At 33.4% G+C, this 17,741-nt stretch overlaps 3 protein-coding genes and 1 long non-coding RNA gene across 4 annotated transcripts; 2 read left to right on the top strand and 2 right to left on the bottom strand.

Annotated features, from left to right (window-relative positions):
- Positions 1 to 112: 112 nt before the first annotated feature.
- Positions 113 to 3,984, bottom strand: LOC108195132 (LRR receptor-like serine/threonine-protein kinase RPK2). Its single transcript, XM_017362084.2, has one exon. The coding sequence runs from the start codon at positions 3,725 to 3,727 to the stop codon at positions 335 to 337; it is 3,393 nt and encodes a 1,130-aa protein (XP_017217573.1). The 5' UTR covers positions 3,728 to 3,984; the 3' UTR covers positions 113 to 334.
- A 6,335-nt stretch (positions 3,985 to 10,319) lies between these two features.
- Positions 10,320 to 11,174, top strand: LOC135147661 (uncharacterized). Its single transcript, XR_010285375.1, has 2 exons — positions 10,320 to 10,459; positions 10,617 to 11,174. It is a non-coding gene; the product is annotated as an uncharacterized LOC135147661 (long non-coding RNA).
- LOC108195398 (uncharacterized) lies at positions 10,453 to 11,998 on the bottom strand. Its single transcript, XM_017362355.2, has 2 exons — positions 10,883 to 11,998; positions 10,453 to 10,778 (listed from the first exon to the last, which is right to left on the bottom strand). Exons 1-2 carry the CDS (start codon positions 11,698 to 11,700, stop codon positions 10,607 to 10,609), a joined length of 990 nt encoding a protein of 329 aa, XP_017217844.1. The 5' UTR covers positions 11,701 to 11,998; the 3' UTR covers positions 10,453 to 10,606.
- A 1,089-nt stretch (positions 11,999 to 13,087) lies between these two features.
- On the top strand, positions 13,088 to 14,077 carry LOC108195315 (protein CHLORORESPIRATORY REDUCTION 7, chloroplastic). Its single transcript, XM_017362275.2, has 3 exons — positions 13,088 to 13,295; positions 13,391 to 13,518; positions 13,702 to 14,077. The coding sequence occupies exons 1-3, from the start codon at positions 13,220 to 13,222 to the stop codon at positions 13,972 to 13,974; spliced, it is 477 nt and encodes a 158-aa protein (XP_017217764.1). The 5' UTR covers positions 13,088 to 13,219; the 3' UTR covers positions 13,975 to 14,077.
- The last annotated feature ends 3,664 nt before the right edge of the window (positions 14,078 to 17,741 follow it).

Below are 17,741 nucleotides of genomic sequence, written 5' to 3'. Positions count from 1 at the left end.
GAATCAAGCCAAGAAATAATCAGGACTAATCCAAGCTAATCACCCGACAAAACTATCGAAGCACTAAAAAATTAAGAAAGGACAAGCAAAATTTATGCTGACCATCTATAACTGTAGATCAAGTTAAATTTGATATTATAAAACAATAAAACTCTACATAATTATTTCAACATTTCAAACATTCATTTAACCAAAAAAATAAATTAATAAAAAGCCTACACAATTGCTTCACATATGCCCATCAGCTGATTATATTAATATATAAAACATACAGTTGCTGGCTGTGCTTAGATCCTACTAATCACTATGTCATCACCTGGTTGCTCCTATCCTGCTAACATGATGCCGGTTGTAGTTGCTTCAGCCGCCGAACAACTTGCTTCATAGTTGGCCTTGTGGATAGAGTTTCAACAGTGCATACCACTGCTAGGTGTAACACTTCAACCAGATCATCATGTGGACCTGCATCCCATAATCCTGCTGTGAAGAATTCTTTGGCTCGCCCTTGCCGCAAAAGCATACATGCCCAAGCAACAATATTGAAACCGTTGCCATATGAAGAAAATGAGGGATCTAACGCTTTTTTGTCTGAAATTAACTCAAGGAGCACGACCCCATAACTATAGACATCAGCCTTGTCAGACACACGACAAGTCATTGCATACTCGGGAGCAACATATCCGAAAGTTCCAGCAACGCCAGTAGTAGCATGGGTTTCTGATGTTCCAAGGAGTCTAGCTAATCCAAAGTCAGACAAATAAGCATTGAAGTCATCGTCCAACAATATATTACTAGGCTTGACATCACGATGAAGAACACGTGGCACGCATTGATCATGCAGATATGCTAGCGCACGTGCTATGTCCAAAGCAATCTTGTGAAGTATCCTCCAATCTACCGCTCTTGTGGATCTTTCCTGAATAAATTTCTCCAAATTACCGCCAGGTAAGTAATTATATATAAGAAACATCTCCGTCTCACTTGCATGATATCCAATTAGAGTAACAAGATTGGGATGGCGCAATCTGCCAAGTGTTTTGATTTCTGCGTCAAACTGTTGTACTCCTTGAAACCGTCCAACTGAAAGCCGTTTTATAGCCACCAAGACGCCTGGGGAAATTTCAGCCTTGTAGGTTGCTCCAAAGCCTCCATTCCCGATGCAATTACTAGCATTAAAACTTCCTGTGGCCCGCACTACATTCTCAAATGACAAAGGAACCCCTATATCAGTAAATACAGTAACTTCCTTTCTGACAGACCCGCCCACCCTGGACTTCGGATGCCACTTTCGGGTGTAAAAGAACAGGACAATGAGAGCAAGCAGAACTGACACAATGGCTGATGCAGATGTTATGGATGCAATCTCGATCGAGTTAAAACCATTATTGCCACTCTTTTTGCTGCTTTCACTCACAGATGGGGAAGCAGCATAATTTTGCGAATCCCCTCCTTGTTGATCTGAAGATGATCCTGATAAAGAGTACACTCGGCAGGGCTGCAAGAATGGGTTCCCAAGGAGATCATTACATTTAATTACCTTACTATTTACGGGGACTGGCCCAGAGAGGTTATTGAAGGACACGTTGAACACTGAAAGTCTGGCCACATTTGCCAAACCAGTAGGGAGCTGACCAGAGAATTTATTGTTGTTCAGCAGCAGAGTGGTGAGGTTGGTCAAATGCACAACACTGTCTGGAATCTCCCCAGAGAGAGAGTTTGAAGAAACATCTAGCACTTCTAAAGACTGCAGCTGCCATAAGCTCGGAGGTACTGAGCCAGTAAGGTTATTGCTGGCTAAAGAAATAGATTTGAGGTTACTTATCTGACCAAGACTGGCAGGAATAGCACCTTGGAAATGATTCCAGCTCAAATTAAGAGCAACAAGAGAAACCAAACCTCCAAAACTAGGTATTGCTCCAGCAATCTGATTTCTAGATGTATCCAAATGTATGAGAGACCTGCACATTGCACCAATTCCTAGCGGTAGTTGACCAGATAATCCATTTCCACTGACATTAACAATAAAACCCTTTAGCATATCACACTTCCCAAATAATCCACCAGGAAATGGTCCACTCATCTTGTTTTGGCCAGCAAGAAATGCATAAACAGTATGTGAACCTAATCTCTCTTGTGAAATTGGTACCGAAGAGAATCCCCCAGTAAAGTTGTTGCCACCGAAGTTGTGCATGATTGCAAGATTACCAACATCTCCAAATAATGGCAATGAAGTTGCATTCCGAGCTCCATAATCGAAAAATGACACGTATGCGCTTGAAGGGGTGTAGGGTTCAAAAGGCTTATGGCTTAATGAAGGAACAAGAGGACAAGCACTAGAATTAAACAAGGGCATAGAACCAGACAGAAAATTACTGCTGACATCAAACAGGGTCATACAAGGAACTTGAAGACTCTCGACAAGGCCCCCTGTCAGCCTATTTGAACTCAAATCAAGAAAGTACAAGCTCTTGCATCTGGATAGACCCATGGGAATTTCTCCCATGAAATAATTTTCAGCCAAATTCACCATTTCCAGGCTGTCGCAATTACCCCAATTAGTCGGAAGTTTTCCTTCCAAAGTGGCCCTTGGTGCCCATAATACCCTGAGCTTTGGAAGAGTAATGATTTCTGTCGGAATCGTGCCTTGAAAAAAGTTAAATTCTTCATGACCAGAAGTCGACAAAAGATCAGAATCTGACTCGACACCGCCACTAAGAGGATCCCACCAGTTTGAAAATACTACAATCGATAACTCTGAACACTTACCAAGTTCAGAGGGTATCATTCCACTCAAACTGTTCCTTGAAACATCCAATACTTGAAGCTTATTTAGCTGTCCAAGTTCCATAGGAATTACCTCTTCTAGAATATTCGAATATAACAAAAGTGACTGCAGCATGCTACAATTACCTAAACTGCTAGGTATTCCTCCGACAAGATAATTACCCGCAAGCTCCAAATGCTCAAGCTTACGACAATTATCCCCAATCTCTTGAGGAATCTTCCCATTAAGTCCATTAAAGGACAAATAAACCCCCCTTAAATCCCCAAATTTCCCCAAAAACACCGGAATTGTCCCATTCATCTGATTCCCTGCCAAATTCAACACTTGTAAGCCCCCACAATCCGACAAAGAACTTGGAATTCCCCCTCCAATCTCATTAAACGCCAAATTAAGAACCCTTAAATTCCTCAACCCTTTAAACTCGCTAGGCAACAAACCGCCAACAGAATTCCCCTCGAGATCAAGAACTTCAAGCTTCTCCATCCCCCAAATTTCCACAGGAATTTCACCACTTAACCCATTAAAAGGCAATGACAAAACCTTAAGCTCGCTCAACTTAGCAACAGCAGGTGAAATCTTACCACTTAACACAACACCACTACCGCTACAAACCCTTCTAATTCCAAAACCATATATAGAAAAATGAGCATATTTAGCACAAGAAAAAGAACCAGAATTACCTCCACCGCCACTAACATTGAGAGCCAAAACCCTGGAATTTGCATCACAGCTGACACCATACCAAGAACAGTGATTAGCACTTGTAGATTTCCAGCTGGAGAGCATTCCAGTAGGGTCAGAAACAGAGGCTTTCATCTCCAACAAAGCCGATTTATCCGAATCGGGTCCAAAAAGGTCCGACCCATAAACAGAGGCAAAAACCCAAAAGAAAATCAAGAACTTGAAGGGCTTGTGAGAACTGTAACATTTGTAACGACCCATTATTGAAACCCTTAAAGGGTCCAAGAAAATTTAAAAAAAGATTGAATCTTTGCAAGTTTTTTGAGTGTTTGAATCAGTCTTATAGAGCTTGGTTTGCTCAAAACCCCCAAACCCAAGCCCTAATTTTTGTGGTGATTGTAAAGATGGGTAGAGAGAGAGAGAGAGTTTTGTGAGGAGAGAGACTATGAAGACTCAACAGTGATTGTTCTTTGTGAAAACGCGTTCTTGTTCTTTGTTTCTTGCATTTCGTTTTCTTCTCTCTCTCTTCTAGTTTTCTACAACCATATTCTATTTTTTTTCCTTCCTTCAACTTAAAAATATGAATTAATTATGAAATATGGAAAAAAATCAGAATTTGAATATTCTCCATTTTGATTTTGATAATAGTATTATTTATTGCTCCGTATTATATTTTTATGCTACAATGAGTCAGGAAATCCATAAATATTTTCACAAATTTATCCCGAAAATTTTATATTTGAATTTTGTGCTAATATATTATGAATGTATCCGTCATATAATTAGAAATTTTTTTAATTATACATACACGACATATAATAAGATTTTGGGATAATTTTAAAATTTTCTAATATTTTGTTATTGATTTTAATATGTGTTTGTTTATTTAATATTTGAAAAAGACATTCAAATCCTAAAAATTGGTCACATTTTTCCACACTACTAATTCCAAAGACGGAAAAAAAAAAACGCATCTTCCATTTCTATGAATATTAATATGTAAAAATATTACATAGTGTGCTTCTTTCGAAAGAATTTGATTTATATTTATATATCTAAAGAGTCACTCTCAGAAAGTGACTTGAAAAATTACATAGGCCACAAATGAGGTTTGTATTCCACAGTTGCCAGAACTATGCATAATTTTAGTCAAGTTCTTTTGTTTTACTTCTAATATTCTAAACCTCTATCATTATCTTTGAAATGGGAAATAAATAACAAATAAGTAAATATAACTTTTTTGTTCAGTCTTTCACTAAAATAAATAAAAGTAGAAATATCAATTTAGTTTTTATAAGATGACAATACCCTTTAAAAGGCCCTGGCATGGCATTGTATCTTTGATGCCTGTGTACTTTGAAATGAGAAAGCTCGGCTGGATAATATCATTTTGGAATAGCATGGTTGTGTTCCGAAAATGGTAATTAATTTTTGAATTGATAAAACTCTTGATTAATTTTTGATTAACCTGATTAATTTTTAATTAATTCAATAAATTTTTGATTCATTCTAATTCCGTGGCTAAACTAATTAACTCTGATTTTCGCTTTTTTACGACACTGAATATAAGAATGTTTTGAAGACTATCGACTTCTTCGAATATGTTAAGTATCATAATCATAATAATTAACTGCTGCTCCATGATAGTTCATTTATTTTTTAACACATACTTTAAAATATTTTGATTGTCTAGTAAAGCTTATTATTTTTTGAAAAAAATCGATCATATTATTAATCATGATATTTTATTTTAAAAAGTAGAAAATAATAATTTTAACTAAACGAACCAGTGTTAAAAAAACTCAAATAACCTATATTTTAAAATAGAGAGGGCATATTTGACAGACAAGTTTATATAAAAAGAATACGTGGATAATGATAATGTTTTTCTAAATTTTGATTAAAAGAGGTTTTTATCTGCTCAATTTATATTATTTGTAGGAAATGTTGACTTATTCTCTTATATGAAATTAACTCTTAATACACTATGCAACTTATCACCCGAAAATGTATGATTATGGAATCGCAAAATATATAAACTTTTAGGTTTTTCAAATGGGAAAATAGATTTTTTCGCCACTCAACTTATTATGTATTTAGAAACTTACCATTGAACTATAATTTTTTTTCTTTTTGTCACTAATGTCAGGTTCGGATTTTTTTTGTCACTAACGTTAGCATTATTAAAACATAGTAATAGTTTGTAATATTATGATGATACGCTATATGTCAATTATATATAGTTTTCTATATATATGTCTCCTGGGTAGTTTACGTTGGACGAAGGGAGTTTGACACGCATTTTAAGACTCCTGAAAAATTTAGCTTTATAAATTATATTACGACTCCATAAAAATACAGTATCACTTAACTTAATTTTGCTTGAGAATTGATTGTAAATGATAAATTATTTGAAGTTATTGATTTCAGATTGATAGTTTAATGAATTTTTAGAATTCTAATTATAATTTTTCTCGATTTTACCACTCATTTATGTAATTATTAATTGGCATGTATTTTAAGGTCTCACTTCTTATAAAACATAGTTCCATAACTTAAATTTGAGATTTTCTTTTTGTGTGCAAAAATTCAAGTGTTAAATTTTTATTCAGAAAAAAAATTAAAATAATTTATGAAACTAAATCTTTTAGGAACCGTAAAGTGTGTGTCAAACTCTCATCCTCCAACGTAAACTACGTAGGACACATGTGGAGGACTACATATAAAGATATAAACACATATCAGATAATCATAATATTGCAGACTACCACTATATTTTAATAATGCTAAAAAGAATAACATAGTGTTAATAATCAAATCTGAACCTAAATTTAGTGATAAAAAAATCCTAACCTAACACTAGTGACAAAAAAGAAAAAGTTTTATAGTTCAGTGGCAAGTTTCTAAATATACAATAAGTTGGGTGACGAAAAAATCTATTTTCCCGAGTTTTTCAGAATATTACTTAACTCCGGAAATTAGATTCCGCTAACTTCGCAAAAACCAAACTTTAAAGTTATACTATTATTACAACCAATGCTATTTTCCGGAAAAGGGATAGGCCACCTCCACGATTACGAACGTAAACATCTTTTCTTGATAAAAGGTATGGGGCCCGTTTTGCCGATAGATTAATGTGAAAAGAAGGTATGGGTCCGGGCAATGCCGGTTTATTAATGTTAAACCCGGTCAATGTCCCCGTCTAATACGAATGCAACAAAGTCTTTGGCTTAACAGCCTGAGCTGGTCTTCCACAAGGACTGGACCCCTGCCGTCACCGGTTCAACCGGTCTGGTTTTTAGGGTCTCATCTTCGCCGTGGTGGTGGGGAACCCACGTGACTTGTCCTTCATAAACGCTCATTGCCTCAGTGGGCCCCACTAATTTTGTTGAAATTGTCTGGTTTGGTTTGGGGGACTGTTTTTTATTATTATTATCTGATATTTTAAGATTTTGCAAATTTAGAAATTAGTTTGAATATTCCGGGCATGAACCATTTTAAATCCATATTTGTACGGCACTGACAGTTGTTATTCATCCGCTCATTTATTATTTTAATAATAAACTGGGTTTATATTATTTCAAGTACTAGCCTTTAACCCGTGCGAAGCACGGACGGGTATATAGTTCGTAATTTATTATTTATAATTTAAATTTTAACATCATTTTATTAGGATTTTAGTATTCAACCGACTATAATTTCTCCCGATTATTTAAAAATGGACAAAACCTAATATATATATATATATATATATATATATATATATTAGGATTTTAGTACATTTAATCCGAATTTAGTATATGTAGATTTAAAAATAAAAAAAATTATAAAATTCTAATTTTCTTCAAACATAGCCGATCGTGTAATACCTTTGAAAGATTCAGTAATCTAATCAATCGAATTTCAACGTAATTTTTTAATCTTGATTTTTTTGACAAGAATAACTTTTAAGATCAGAGTTAGAAAGGGTTATGTAATGGTTATATTGAAATAGAACACGTTAAAGTTAAAAAAGAGTTATATGAAGGTTTTTGTTAAAAAAAGATATTCAAAATTGTATATTTATAATTTTATTTATAACATCATTATAATTTTTTTAATGAAATATTATATGATAATGTATTGTTTTTAGTATTTGAAACTGTTTATAATACCAATAGACTCCATACTTGTAGACTTGTAGTACCAAAAGGAGAGTACCAAACCAAAAAATATAACTAAAATCTTGGACTACAAATTATACCCATGTTGGCTTATTATAGTATAGTATAGATGAAAGAGAGTCGAGTCGCACCGGCTGTGTTGAGATTTTAATGTATTGTTTTTTATCTATAAATTTTAATGAATTACTATGATTTTGATTTTGTGCGGATTCTTGATAAAATGTCGTAAAATTGATATGAATTATCTAGGATTTAAGTAATACGTCAAAATCTCATGAATTTTGGTGGGATTTCAAAAAACTTAAAATATACTGAGAAATGCTACTAAATCCATCATTTTATTTATTTATTTATTTTTGGACAAGTATGGCTTATAGCCTTACAAATGAGTATCTGTTCTAAGATATTCTCGAGGTGAGTCAGGGTCGAATCCAGGACATGGGACGACAGAGGATAAACTCTTAACCACTTAGCTATCCAACCGTGCTCAATCCATCATTTTATTAATTTCAAAAAAATTCATTAGTATATGAATACATCATATTTTAATGAATTTTAAACAATCTCACCTAAATACCATCATATTTTAACCATAATTTAAAATCCTAATTAAATACTACCAGATTTTGTAGCATTATTTAAATCACAATTGAATATCTTTAGATTTTAGTGGATTTTAAACAAGCCCAATTGAATACGCTAGATTTCATGAATGAAAAAAAATCTTTTAAAATCTCAGTCCAATACATCACCGTGAATGTGTTTGTCCCGGACTCTCGGATTATATGTCCATGTTTTCGCCATTTTTCACTTTAATCTGAAAAATATATATTTATATAACAAATTAAAAATTGATTTAAAATTAAAAACAAGTCTGAAACTGATTAAAATCAGAAGTTAAAATATCATGTGCTTTTAATCAACTTATATTATTTATACGATTTTTTAATAAAAATCAATTTCAACACTAAAATAGATAATTTATTAAAAATAATTCTGTTGTTATTCTAATAACTCATAAGTCGCTATAATATAAATTCATTCAAACAAATAATTTAAGCTAGCTTTATCGAAAAATAATAATAATTTAAGTCAACAGTTATTACATTAAATAATTATAAATCATAAATCATAATTTTAAATCTAAGCCGGCTCTCTTGATTTGAAATTTGGAACTGAAAGGAAGAGGAAATTAACAAAGAAGATTAAAAATAACTGAGATTAAGCAAAAATGCAGTAGTATATTTGTTAAGAGCAAATCCAATAGTGTCCTAGGTGAAACCCTAAATATAATATAAAAAATTATGTCCTAAGAGCAAGTCCAACAGTGTCTTAGTTGGAGTCCTAAATATAATATAAAAAATTATGTCCTAGTAGTTTAGGACATATTTTACTAACTTCAACTCCAACAATGTGCTTTATTTTCACTATATGTTTAATATTTTATTATTAAAAGTTCACTTTCATTATTAAAACATAATATAAAATAGAGAGAAAGAGAGTATTGGTAAAAATTTATTATAAAATATGGGATAGAGCAGAAAGTGCCTCAAAAATAGGGCTTGAATGGGTTGTCCTAGGATATAGGGCATCACTAGGACATTGTTGAATCAAGTTTTTTCCTCAAATGCCTTATATTATGACTTAAGACACTAAATAGGGCAGCTGTTGGACTTGCTCTAAGTAGTTTAGGACATATCCTGTTAAATTCAACTCTAACAATGTGCCTTATTTTCACTATATGTTTAATATTTTATTATTAAAGGTTCACTTTCATCATTAAAACATAATATAAAGTAGAGAGAGGAGAGTGTTGGTAGGAATTTATTATAAAATATGAGATAAATCAAGAGAGAGTGCTTCAAAAATAGGGCTCGAAGGAATTGTCCTAGTGATATAAGGCATCACTAAGATATTGTTGAAGCAATCTTTTTATCAAATGCCCTAAATTTTAAAATGCCCCAAATTTTAACTTAGGACATGCTACTCTTAGACTTGCTCTAAGTGGGCTGTGTGGGCACCAAAAAAGTTAGCTAAGGCAGCACTTTGGCACTTGTAGAATACGTTACATTGAAATGGTGGCTTTGGCTCTTACTCAGCGGATTTTACTAGGTTTTGTCCCCATGAAATGACAGTTTGTTTTGTTCCCTCTCTACTGGGTGAAACTTATCAACGTCTTCCCTCCTTTTGTTTGATCAAACTTGACTGCTTCATCAACTCAGCCTGAATTAATATTTAATACACACACTCTGTAAAAATTTATTTTTGGATATCATACCTTGTGTAAGAGTATTAATCTGTATCGAAATATTTAAAAATATTCGATATAATTCAATTCGGTTAATCTGTACATGATCGATTCGAATTAGACGAACAAATATAATCCATGATAATTAAGTAAACACTCGTTTCCCACATTATTATTCTAGTGCCAAAGAGAGCGTACACAAATTATTTAGCAGCTAGCAGCTTACTTATTTTAATGCGCACCTTTATGTCAAAAGATTCTTACTTAATGGATAGTTTTTGTCCATGTGTAACTGGAGCTTTCTAATAATTCTGCAGATTACATATTTTGTTTGTGCCAGCATTCAATTTTTTAAGCAAATTAATCTGAAAATGAACATGTGTAGTGCAATCTGCGGAATAGATGATGAAACTGTTAAAAGCAATCTGTTAGCCAAAAGAATTTTTTTATTATGTTCTGTATATTTCATAGAAGATTGAAGGTTACAAAATGTATTTGATGATGATAGCTATAGCAGCCTGACCTATGTTACTCGGATTCTTCATCGAGTATCCGGGTCGGATACTCGACACTCGGACATGAGTATGTACATTTTTAAGTCAAAAATATGTAAATTTTTTGATTATTGCCGACAATCCGACACATATTCATGTTGGACATTTTTGGCCGATTCGAGTAACATAGACTATGACAACATACGACGCCTGTAGATTGAACATTCTCGTTGTATCACTTGCAGAAACCTAAAGGAAAAGGCCACGCACAACATGAGCAAGTGAAACCTGCGCAGCTGAACCATCCGGTCTCAGCGGGTTTTTCGGCTACTACTTCAGGGGCCTCTGGTTTTTTCTGCGGCTCTGGGTTCTGAGTCGGATTCTTTGCAGGTGTTTCGCCTCCCAATCTGTAATTGAATCAGAGTCAATTCAGTGCCATGTTGAACGCATCAGCACAAATTTACATGCTAGAACTTATAATATGTGGAAATGAAAGCGAGTAATAACTTACACTGGAAATGCAAAAGAACTGTTGCTTATTCTGCTATTATCTGATTGTTGGGAGACCCTGGCAGGTGTAGGAGGTTCGAGGGCTGGATGCATTCCATGACCATCAGAAGCATTAGATGCGCGATCAGATATACGAGTCCTCTCAGCAGATGTGTGTGTTTCCTTGTTGGTTTCATTTGCTTGTGTACTAGAAGTACTATTTCTGCCATCATCTAATTCATGTTCATTCACAACCTCAAGGTTATGAAAGTTATAAGATGAATTTTCAGTAATAGGAGGTAGATTGGATGGATTGTTTGTGAACTCAGAATCAGGGCTTTTGAGCTCTCCGGACTTCATCCAATTTAAATGATCTCTTGTAAAACTCATATTGCCCATCTGAATACTGAACAAGGAATCGTTTGAAGCCACGCTCCATTCAACACCTGACGCGGGCTTACTAGTTGCAAAAACAGACGATGGAATCCGGTTGGGGTCAAACCCTGGGTATTCTGGAGGTTTTCCTGCCCCTTGAGGTTGCGGTGGCAATGATGGTGATGAATTGTAGGCACTAAAGTCAGTTTGTGAATATGTTGACCGTGGCGATAAACTCATCATGCTCCAATCTCCTGGTGTTGACTTAAGATCATAGTGTTCAGATTTTGTCTGGGGGTCAGAATCGTTCAAATTATCTGTCTCTAACGGATTAGATATGGATGATGATGCGGAAAATGAGGATGCTGAAGAATTAGAATGGTTAAAACTTCTGTCCTGGGTATTTTGATCACCATCATCCTTTGTTTGGTGCTTGTTAATTCCACTTCCATTTTCGGACTCCATTTTAGTCGATCTTGACTAAAATTAGCCCTTGCGATCCTTATCTCAGGTCAAACGCGTACAACAATGCACAGGTATTGAGCCTGATAAGAGATGTACAAGGGACGGACTGCAAAAATGGAAGTGGAATTATAAATTCGCAGGTTAATGCTAGAACGACAATTTGATTATATTCTGAACCCCAGCAAAACTTGGAGGCTTTAAGAGAGAGGAGGATTTATTAGACCTTACGAAAGGTTTAACGTTGTTACAAGAAAATTTGATTTAAAAGAAAGGCCAGGCGCCAATTTTGGGACGCTGAGCAAATCTTAACTGTCATGTGTCTGGCAAGATGCAACAAAATTTACTAGAGATAGTCTAACAGTTGTAACACACCGTAATGTTTGCATTCTAAATTTATGCATATTTTGTTTTTTTTAGAAACTATAGGTGATCTATATAAAGATTTCTCTTAATATAGAGTTATGTTTTGTATAAATAATCCAAATATTGCAGAGCTTATCTTAATATAGAGTAATGTTTTGCATAAATGATCCAAATATTGCATAGCTTCTCTTAATATAGGGTAATGTTTTGCATAAATGATCCAAACTTAATATAGAGTAATGTTTTGCATAAATGATCCAAATATGACAGAGCTTCTCTTAATATAGAGTAATGTTTTGTGTAAAATAATCCAAATATTGCTGAGCCTATAATTCAGCCTGTTATTTTGAGTATTTTCTTATTTTGTTCTAGTTCTACTAACGTTTCTGTTCTGAAAGCCGAAACCTTCTTTGACAATAGACTGGACAGTCAATTATGTATCATTTCCCAAATCTAGTTCAAATCAGTCATGTTAAGTAATCATCATGATAATTTACCTCTAAAAGGTCAGAATATAGTTGATCGAGCGTTTCTTATAGCTGGTTCTGAAATCTTGCGGCTGTTTCTTATTCTTAAACAGCATCTTGTGATATGATTTTCATCATTTTAATCTAATTCTCTTGATATATTAACATTTATTGAACACCTATAGTGTTTTTCATAGAAGGGATGTAAATATGTAAAAACATTAAATCTCTTTGAACATTAAAGTTGTAAAAGAAATGAACCCACTTCTGCTATTTGTATTATTTTTATTCTTATTTTTTATTTTCCTTGACCCAGTTCAGTAAAAAGGAGGAGCGGTATATATAACAGGAGGGCGTAAAATGTTTTACATTGCTTGTGCGTTGGAGCGCTTTAGTCCAAGTCCGGTTTTTGCTTAGTCGGTACACATGTGTAGTGCTTCAGTCCAAATCCGGTTTTTACTTGGTACACGTGTGGGCTCTTGCATTGCTGATGCCTCTAAGAACTCATAGAAAAATATTATGCTTTGGTCTGAAAAATGATATAAAAGGGCATAGTGGGTAAGAAACATAAGGATAATAAAGCCTCATCTTTAACATCAAATATCCACTCAATAAAAACAATGGCTGCTTCAGGCTACTCATTTTGATCTGCAGCCTCTGGCTATTCCTTTATTTCCTTTTAAAAAACAATGATTAGAGCTGCAGGCAATGCCACAACAGTGAACAAAGCTTTTTGCTACAACAGATTCATTCAAAACCTCAACTGTAAGTTCTAAATTGTGTTAATCTCTGTTCATCTCAAATACATATATTGTGGATGGATGCATGTTAAATAAGCTCTAATTTAATCAATCATCTAGGTAATAACGCAGTAACTCATCAAAGTGAAGCTATCAATGTTACACTAAGGACTCGAGCTGTTACTCATCCTTTATGCCCCTCACATGTTCATCTGGGAAATGCTAACCAGAAAAGGAATTCAGGGAAGGTAATAGTAATAGCATTAAACTATCAGTCCATTGAAGGCTTGTTTAGTTAAACATTTTAGTCCGAATTCGATGCTGGAAGGACCTTTTAACTGCTTTTTCGGACTCTTTTAAGTCAAAAAACTTGGCCAGTTTTGGCTCTAAGACCTATGTCTAATCATTTTTACTCTCTTTTGCTGGAAAAGATATGTGCATCAAGGAGGAGCAGGGCCAATCTCTCTTCAGATACCTATGTTTTAATGGAACCAGGAGAGACTGAGGTATTTGTATCAGAGGAAGAATTGAGGGCCAAGTTGAAGAACTGGCTAGAAAACTGGCCAGCAAAATCCCTCCCCCCTGACCTTGCAAGATTTGAAGATATTGATGATGCTGTGTCTTTCCTCGTCTCTTCTGTTTGTGAACTAGAAATAGCTGGCGATGTTGGTTCTGTTCAATGGTATGAAGTTCGTTTAGAATAATTTCAAGAATCAGTTTTTGTTTGCCTTAATTATAGAATGAGAACAAGGAATTTCAAATAACTTGCTTCAGATAGTGAATAAAATCACTTCATAGTCATTTATACTCAGTCATTTCATTGATCGTCCGAGATAACTTCTGATATCTTAAAAGATTGTGAATATCAAAATATTGTCCCTATCATTTATCAAAACACAGTCAGTTCATTGGTTATCTGAGAAAAGTTGTCCGAGGGGTGTCTCAGATTCCTTATTCTCTTATACAATTATTAATATTTCCACTCATAAAAACTTTTAGTAAAATATACTCCCTCCGTCCCAAATTAACTGTCCAGTTTGACTTTTTGATAGTCAATTTGATCCAACTTTGACTGAAAAATATGTATATTAAATAATTGAATAAAATTATGAAATATATATCATTGAAAAGATTATCAAATCTATTTTAGAATATATTTTTCAGTTTTGTAAAATTGTAAAAGAATAATTTTTAATTTTCAGTCAAAGTTGGGTCAAATTGACCATCAAAAAGTCAAACTGGACAGTTAATTTGGGACGGAGGGAGTAGTAGCCTCTCTGCTTTATAAAGCAGAAAGGCAGAAACCATTAGCAGTGAAATCAATATGGAGACGTATTTTGGGCTTGGAACTTCCATTTTATTCACACTTCTAATGAAAACATGCAGCCATGCATTAGCAGAAGGCGAGACTATACCTTCATTTTTTGAGAATTGCGGAATAGTTTTCAGATAACAAAGCATGTTTACAAGATCCCTTAACACGAATCCAAGAGAAAGTTTAAGGAGACGTTTGGTTCATGGTTAATGAGTTCGGTTAACGGGAATCAGAATCTCAAACTCATGTTGGTATTTGGATTGACAATTTTATGACATGGAATGGGAACTCGAGCCCACTTACGCTCCACCCATATATTCTCATACTCCTCATTTTCATACCCTTTAATTTCATTTTCAATTACCATTCCAACTCACGATCCAAACACCCCTGCATATATAATGTCAAATCTGAAGTTTCACTAAGGTGGCCACTGCAAGGCAACGACTACATACTGAAACAAGACAGAACACTGCACATTCTTAAAGATTTGTAGTAGAAATGCAGTCTTGATCTTGACCACAAAATATTACATTATAAATGAAGCTTGACAGAGCCAGTAACATGACACATACTGTAACACATTTCGACAATGCTACTAGTAAATCTGAAGAGCTTAAATATTATTCCATTACACTAGATTTGACCAAGAAGTTTATAACTACTTGTACAACCAGTCTGCACAAGGATCCAGCTTTGGATTAGAAAATTCATACACTTAAGTTGACTTAATTCCGACACACTTCGTTTTGACTATTACTGGGTGGTAAAAGTGGACCCGTCTTTCTGGTTCTCGCAATAACACCTTTTGAAACAGGCGACACCATGAGATCGGTCGGGCTTGTATACCTGCCAATCAAATTAAAATATCGTAAATTTAAATATTCACGCACACCTGACTCGACCTGAAGCAAGAATCGAGCATAATACGGATATATTAGGACATAGATGTTACCTTTCAGGGTATTTAAATGGCTTAGGCACCTTTAGACGATCCGGGGTGCTGATTTTGCGAATCACACTACCAGAACTTGGGGAATTTGTATCAGCTTCTTGGTATCGATCATGCTCTGTTTCATGGCTCTGATTGGGAGTAAACGTGGATTGTGAAAGCGTCTCGGTGACCATTTTGTCCATTTGATTAGTGTTTAGCTGTGAACTAAGAGCAGAGAACAGAGAGTTGTGGAAGAAATATAGAATGAATAAGTTGTGGAGTTGATAGGAAACTTAAGAGTGGGAGTAGATGTATCAATTATCGTTTGGAAAGGAGCGAGAAAAAGCGAAGGTGGCCGTTTGAGTGACGCCAAAAAATATGAGAAACTAACGGTCAATTGTGGACAGCTGATGAGTGCTTGATTAAAAAAAGCATCAAAGTGTAAGCATATGTGGGTTTGATCGTCTCCCAAAATGAATGTCTCTTTTATTTTATTTTTATGTAACTTAGGACGTAAAAAAACATATTTTTATATATTATCTTTTAAATTGTTTTTCTGGATAAAAATAAAATGTTAAATTTTATTATAAAAAAAAGAAAAAAAATTAAGAAATAATATTGTGTAAGCATGTATGTGTGCAGGGTTTGTCTATTATATATTTATGGACACATGTTAAGCGTTCTGTGTATTAGATTATTTTGATTGATGTAATTTTTATATAAAATTTTATCATTATCAAGAATTAGAAACTAATTAAAATAAATTAAATTTATAAATTTAGTGTTTAGTATGTGCACATGATCACATACAAACCACATGGGAAAATCGATTCAGTAAACTTTTTTTTTTGAAAAGCCAGAAATATGTATTAATCTCAACCAATCTTACAAAAAGAGAGGAACCAAAGATGGGACCTCTCAAAAGGCTTTAGGCCGTATTATCAAGACTTAGACGACCTCTCAAAAGATGGGAGGTGGATTTAGAAGAGTGAAAATTTTTTTAATATGTAATTATATTTTTTTATATTATGATCAATTGAATACAACCTAACAATCCGTCGTCTAAGTAAAAAATATGTGTATTATGATTATGACATACATTATAAACACCCTAAATTAAATAATTTTTTGGATTGAATTTACTTATAATATATCATATCTAATATAGATTTTTCTATGTTATTATCTTTCAATTCTTAGATGTATATCGGTTCATTTGACTTATTTTATTTTTCAGAAATGAATCATTTATTGTTGAAAAAATTTCATTAATATATGCTCTTTTATGAAATAAGTGACTTAGCTATGCATATAAATAATGCAGAACACTTATTAAATATGTTATATTAAAGTTTATTATATAAATGTGAAAGAAAAAAAATTAAAATAAATTTATATTTTTATCAAAAATGGCCAAACAAACATGTTAATGGTATTAGCTCTTTACTCCGGAATATAAATTCTTTAAAGAAAAATTTATAAACCATACATCAAAAGTGAAGTTGTAAAGATCATAATATAATGTATTAAATTTAGATAAATTTTCATAAATATTTATATCTTTAAATTTATTTACAAAAATACGGTTAAAATTGTGTATGAGATAGCAAGCTATTTTCACGTTGCAAGAGTTGCACCGTATTTTCGATAATAAAAAGTTGAAAATTGTGTATGAATTTTGATTATGGTAAAGCACCTAATAATGGCCCAAATGCTGATAAATTTATACAAGAATAACAAATTTCTGCGGGGACAAGAGATTGTAGGGTTATACTTCTTCAGTTCTTCTACACAAATTCCCAGTATTTAACAAGCGAGAAATTTCTTCATAACTGGTACTGTATCTAATTCTAAACTTCTTTTCCCGTTCCATTAAATTTCTCAATCTTATTCAACTAGTTGAGAAGCCGCGCGTTGCGGCGGCCTATAAAAATTATATTAACGATCTAATATTAATATTTGTAGAATGCAATAATTTTGTGGCTGTATATAAAATATATATTAATGATTAAAAATTAATATTTGTAGGATAAATTTAATTTTATATTATAAAAATCTTGATGTAATGTCAATACTAATATATAAAATTGCAAAATTAGACTATAATTCATGTTGAAAAATATGAAAATAAATTTCTACACGTAATTAACAATTTAAAGCACGACAAAGCTTAATTTTATATGTGTTTTTTTTTGAAAAGTAATCATGTTCTTACATTGTCA

Source organism: Daucus carota, chromosome 7, assembly GCF_001625215.2.
Source record: "Daucus carota subsp. sativus chromosome 7, DH1 v3.0, whole genome shotgun sequence".
NCBI classification, from domain to species: Eukaryota; Viridiplantae; Streptophyta; class Magnoliopsida; order Apiales; family Apiaceae; genus Daucus; species Daucus carota.
This window is presented reverse-complemented; position numbering and strand designations above follow the sequence as displayed.

Coding starts and splice junctions, on each gene's coding strand:
- LOC108195132 (XM_017362084.2), bottom strand. CDS start 3,727: ATGGGTCGTTACAAATGTTACAGTTCTCACAAGCCCTTCAAGTTCTTG.
- LOC108195398 (XM_017362355.2), bottom strand. CDS start 11,700: ATGGAGTCCGAAAATGGAAGTGGAATTAACAAGCACCAAACAAAGGAT. Junction 10,779..10,882: donor AGTTCTTTTGCATTTCCAGT/GTAAGTTATTAC, acceptor ATTCAATTACAG/ATTGGGAGGCGAAACACCTG.
- LOC108195315 (XM_017362275.2), top strand. CDS start 13,220: ATGATTAGAGCTGCAGGCAATGCCACAACAGTGAACAAAGCTTTTTGC. Junction 13,296..13,390: donor ATTCATTCAAAACCTCAACT/GTAAGTTCTAAA, acceptor TCAATCATCTAG/GTAATAACGCAGTAACTCAT. Junction 13,519..13,701: donor AGAAAAGGAATTCAGGGAAG/GTAATAGTAATA, acceptor TTGCTGGAAAAG/ATATGTGCATCAAGGAGGAG.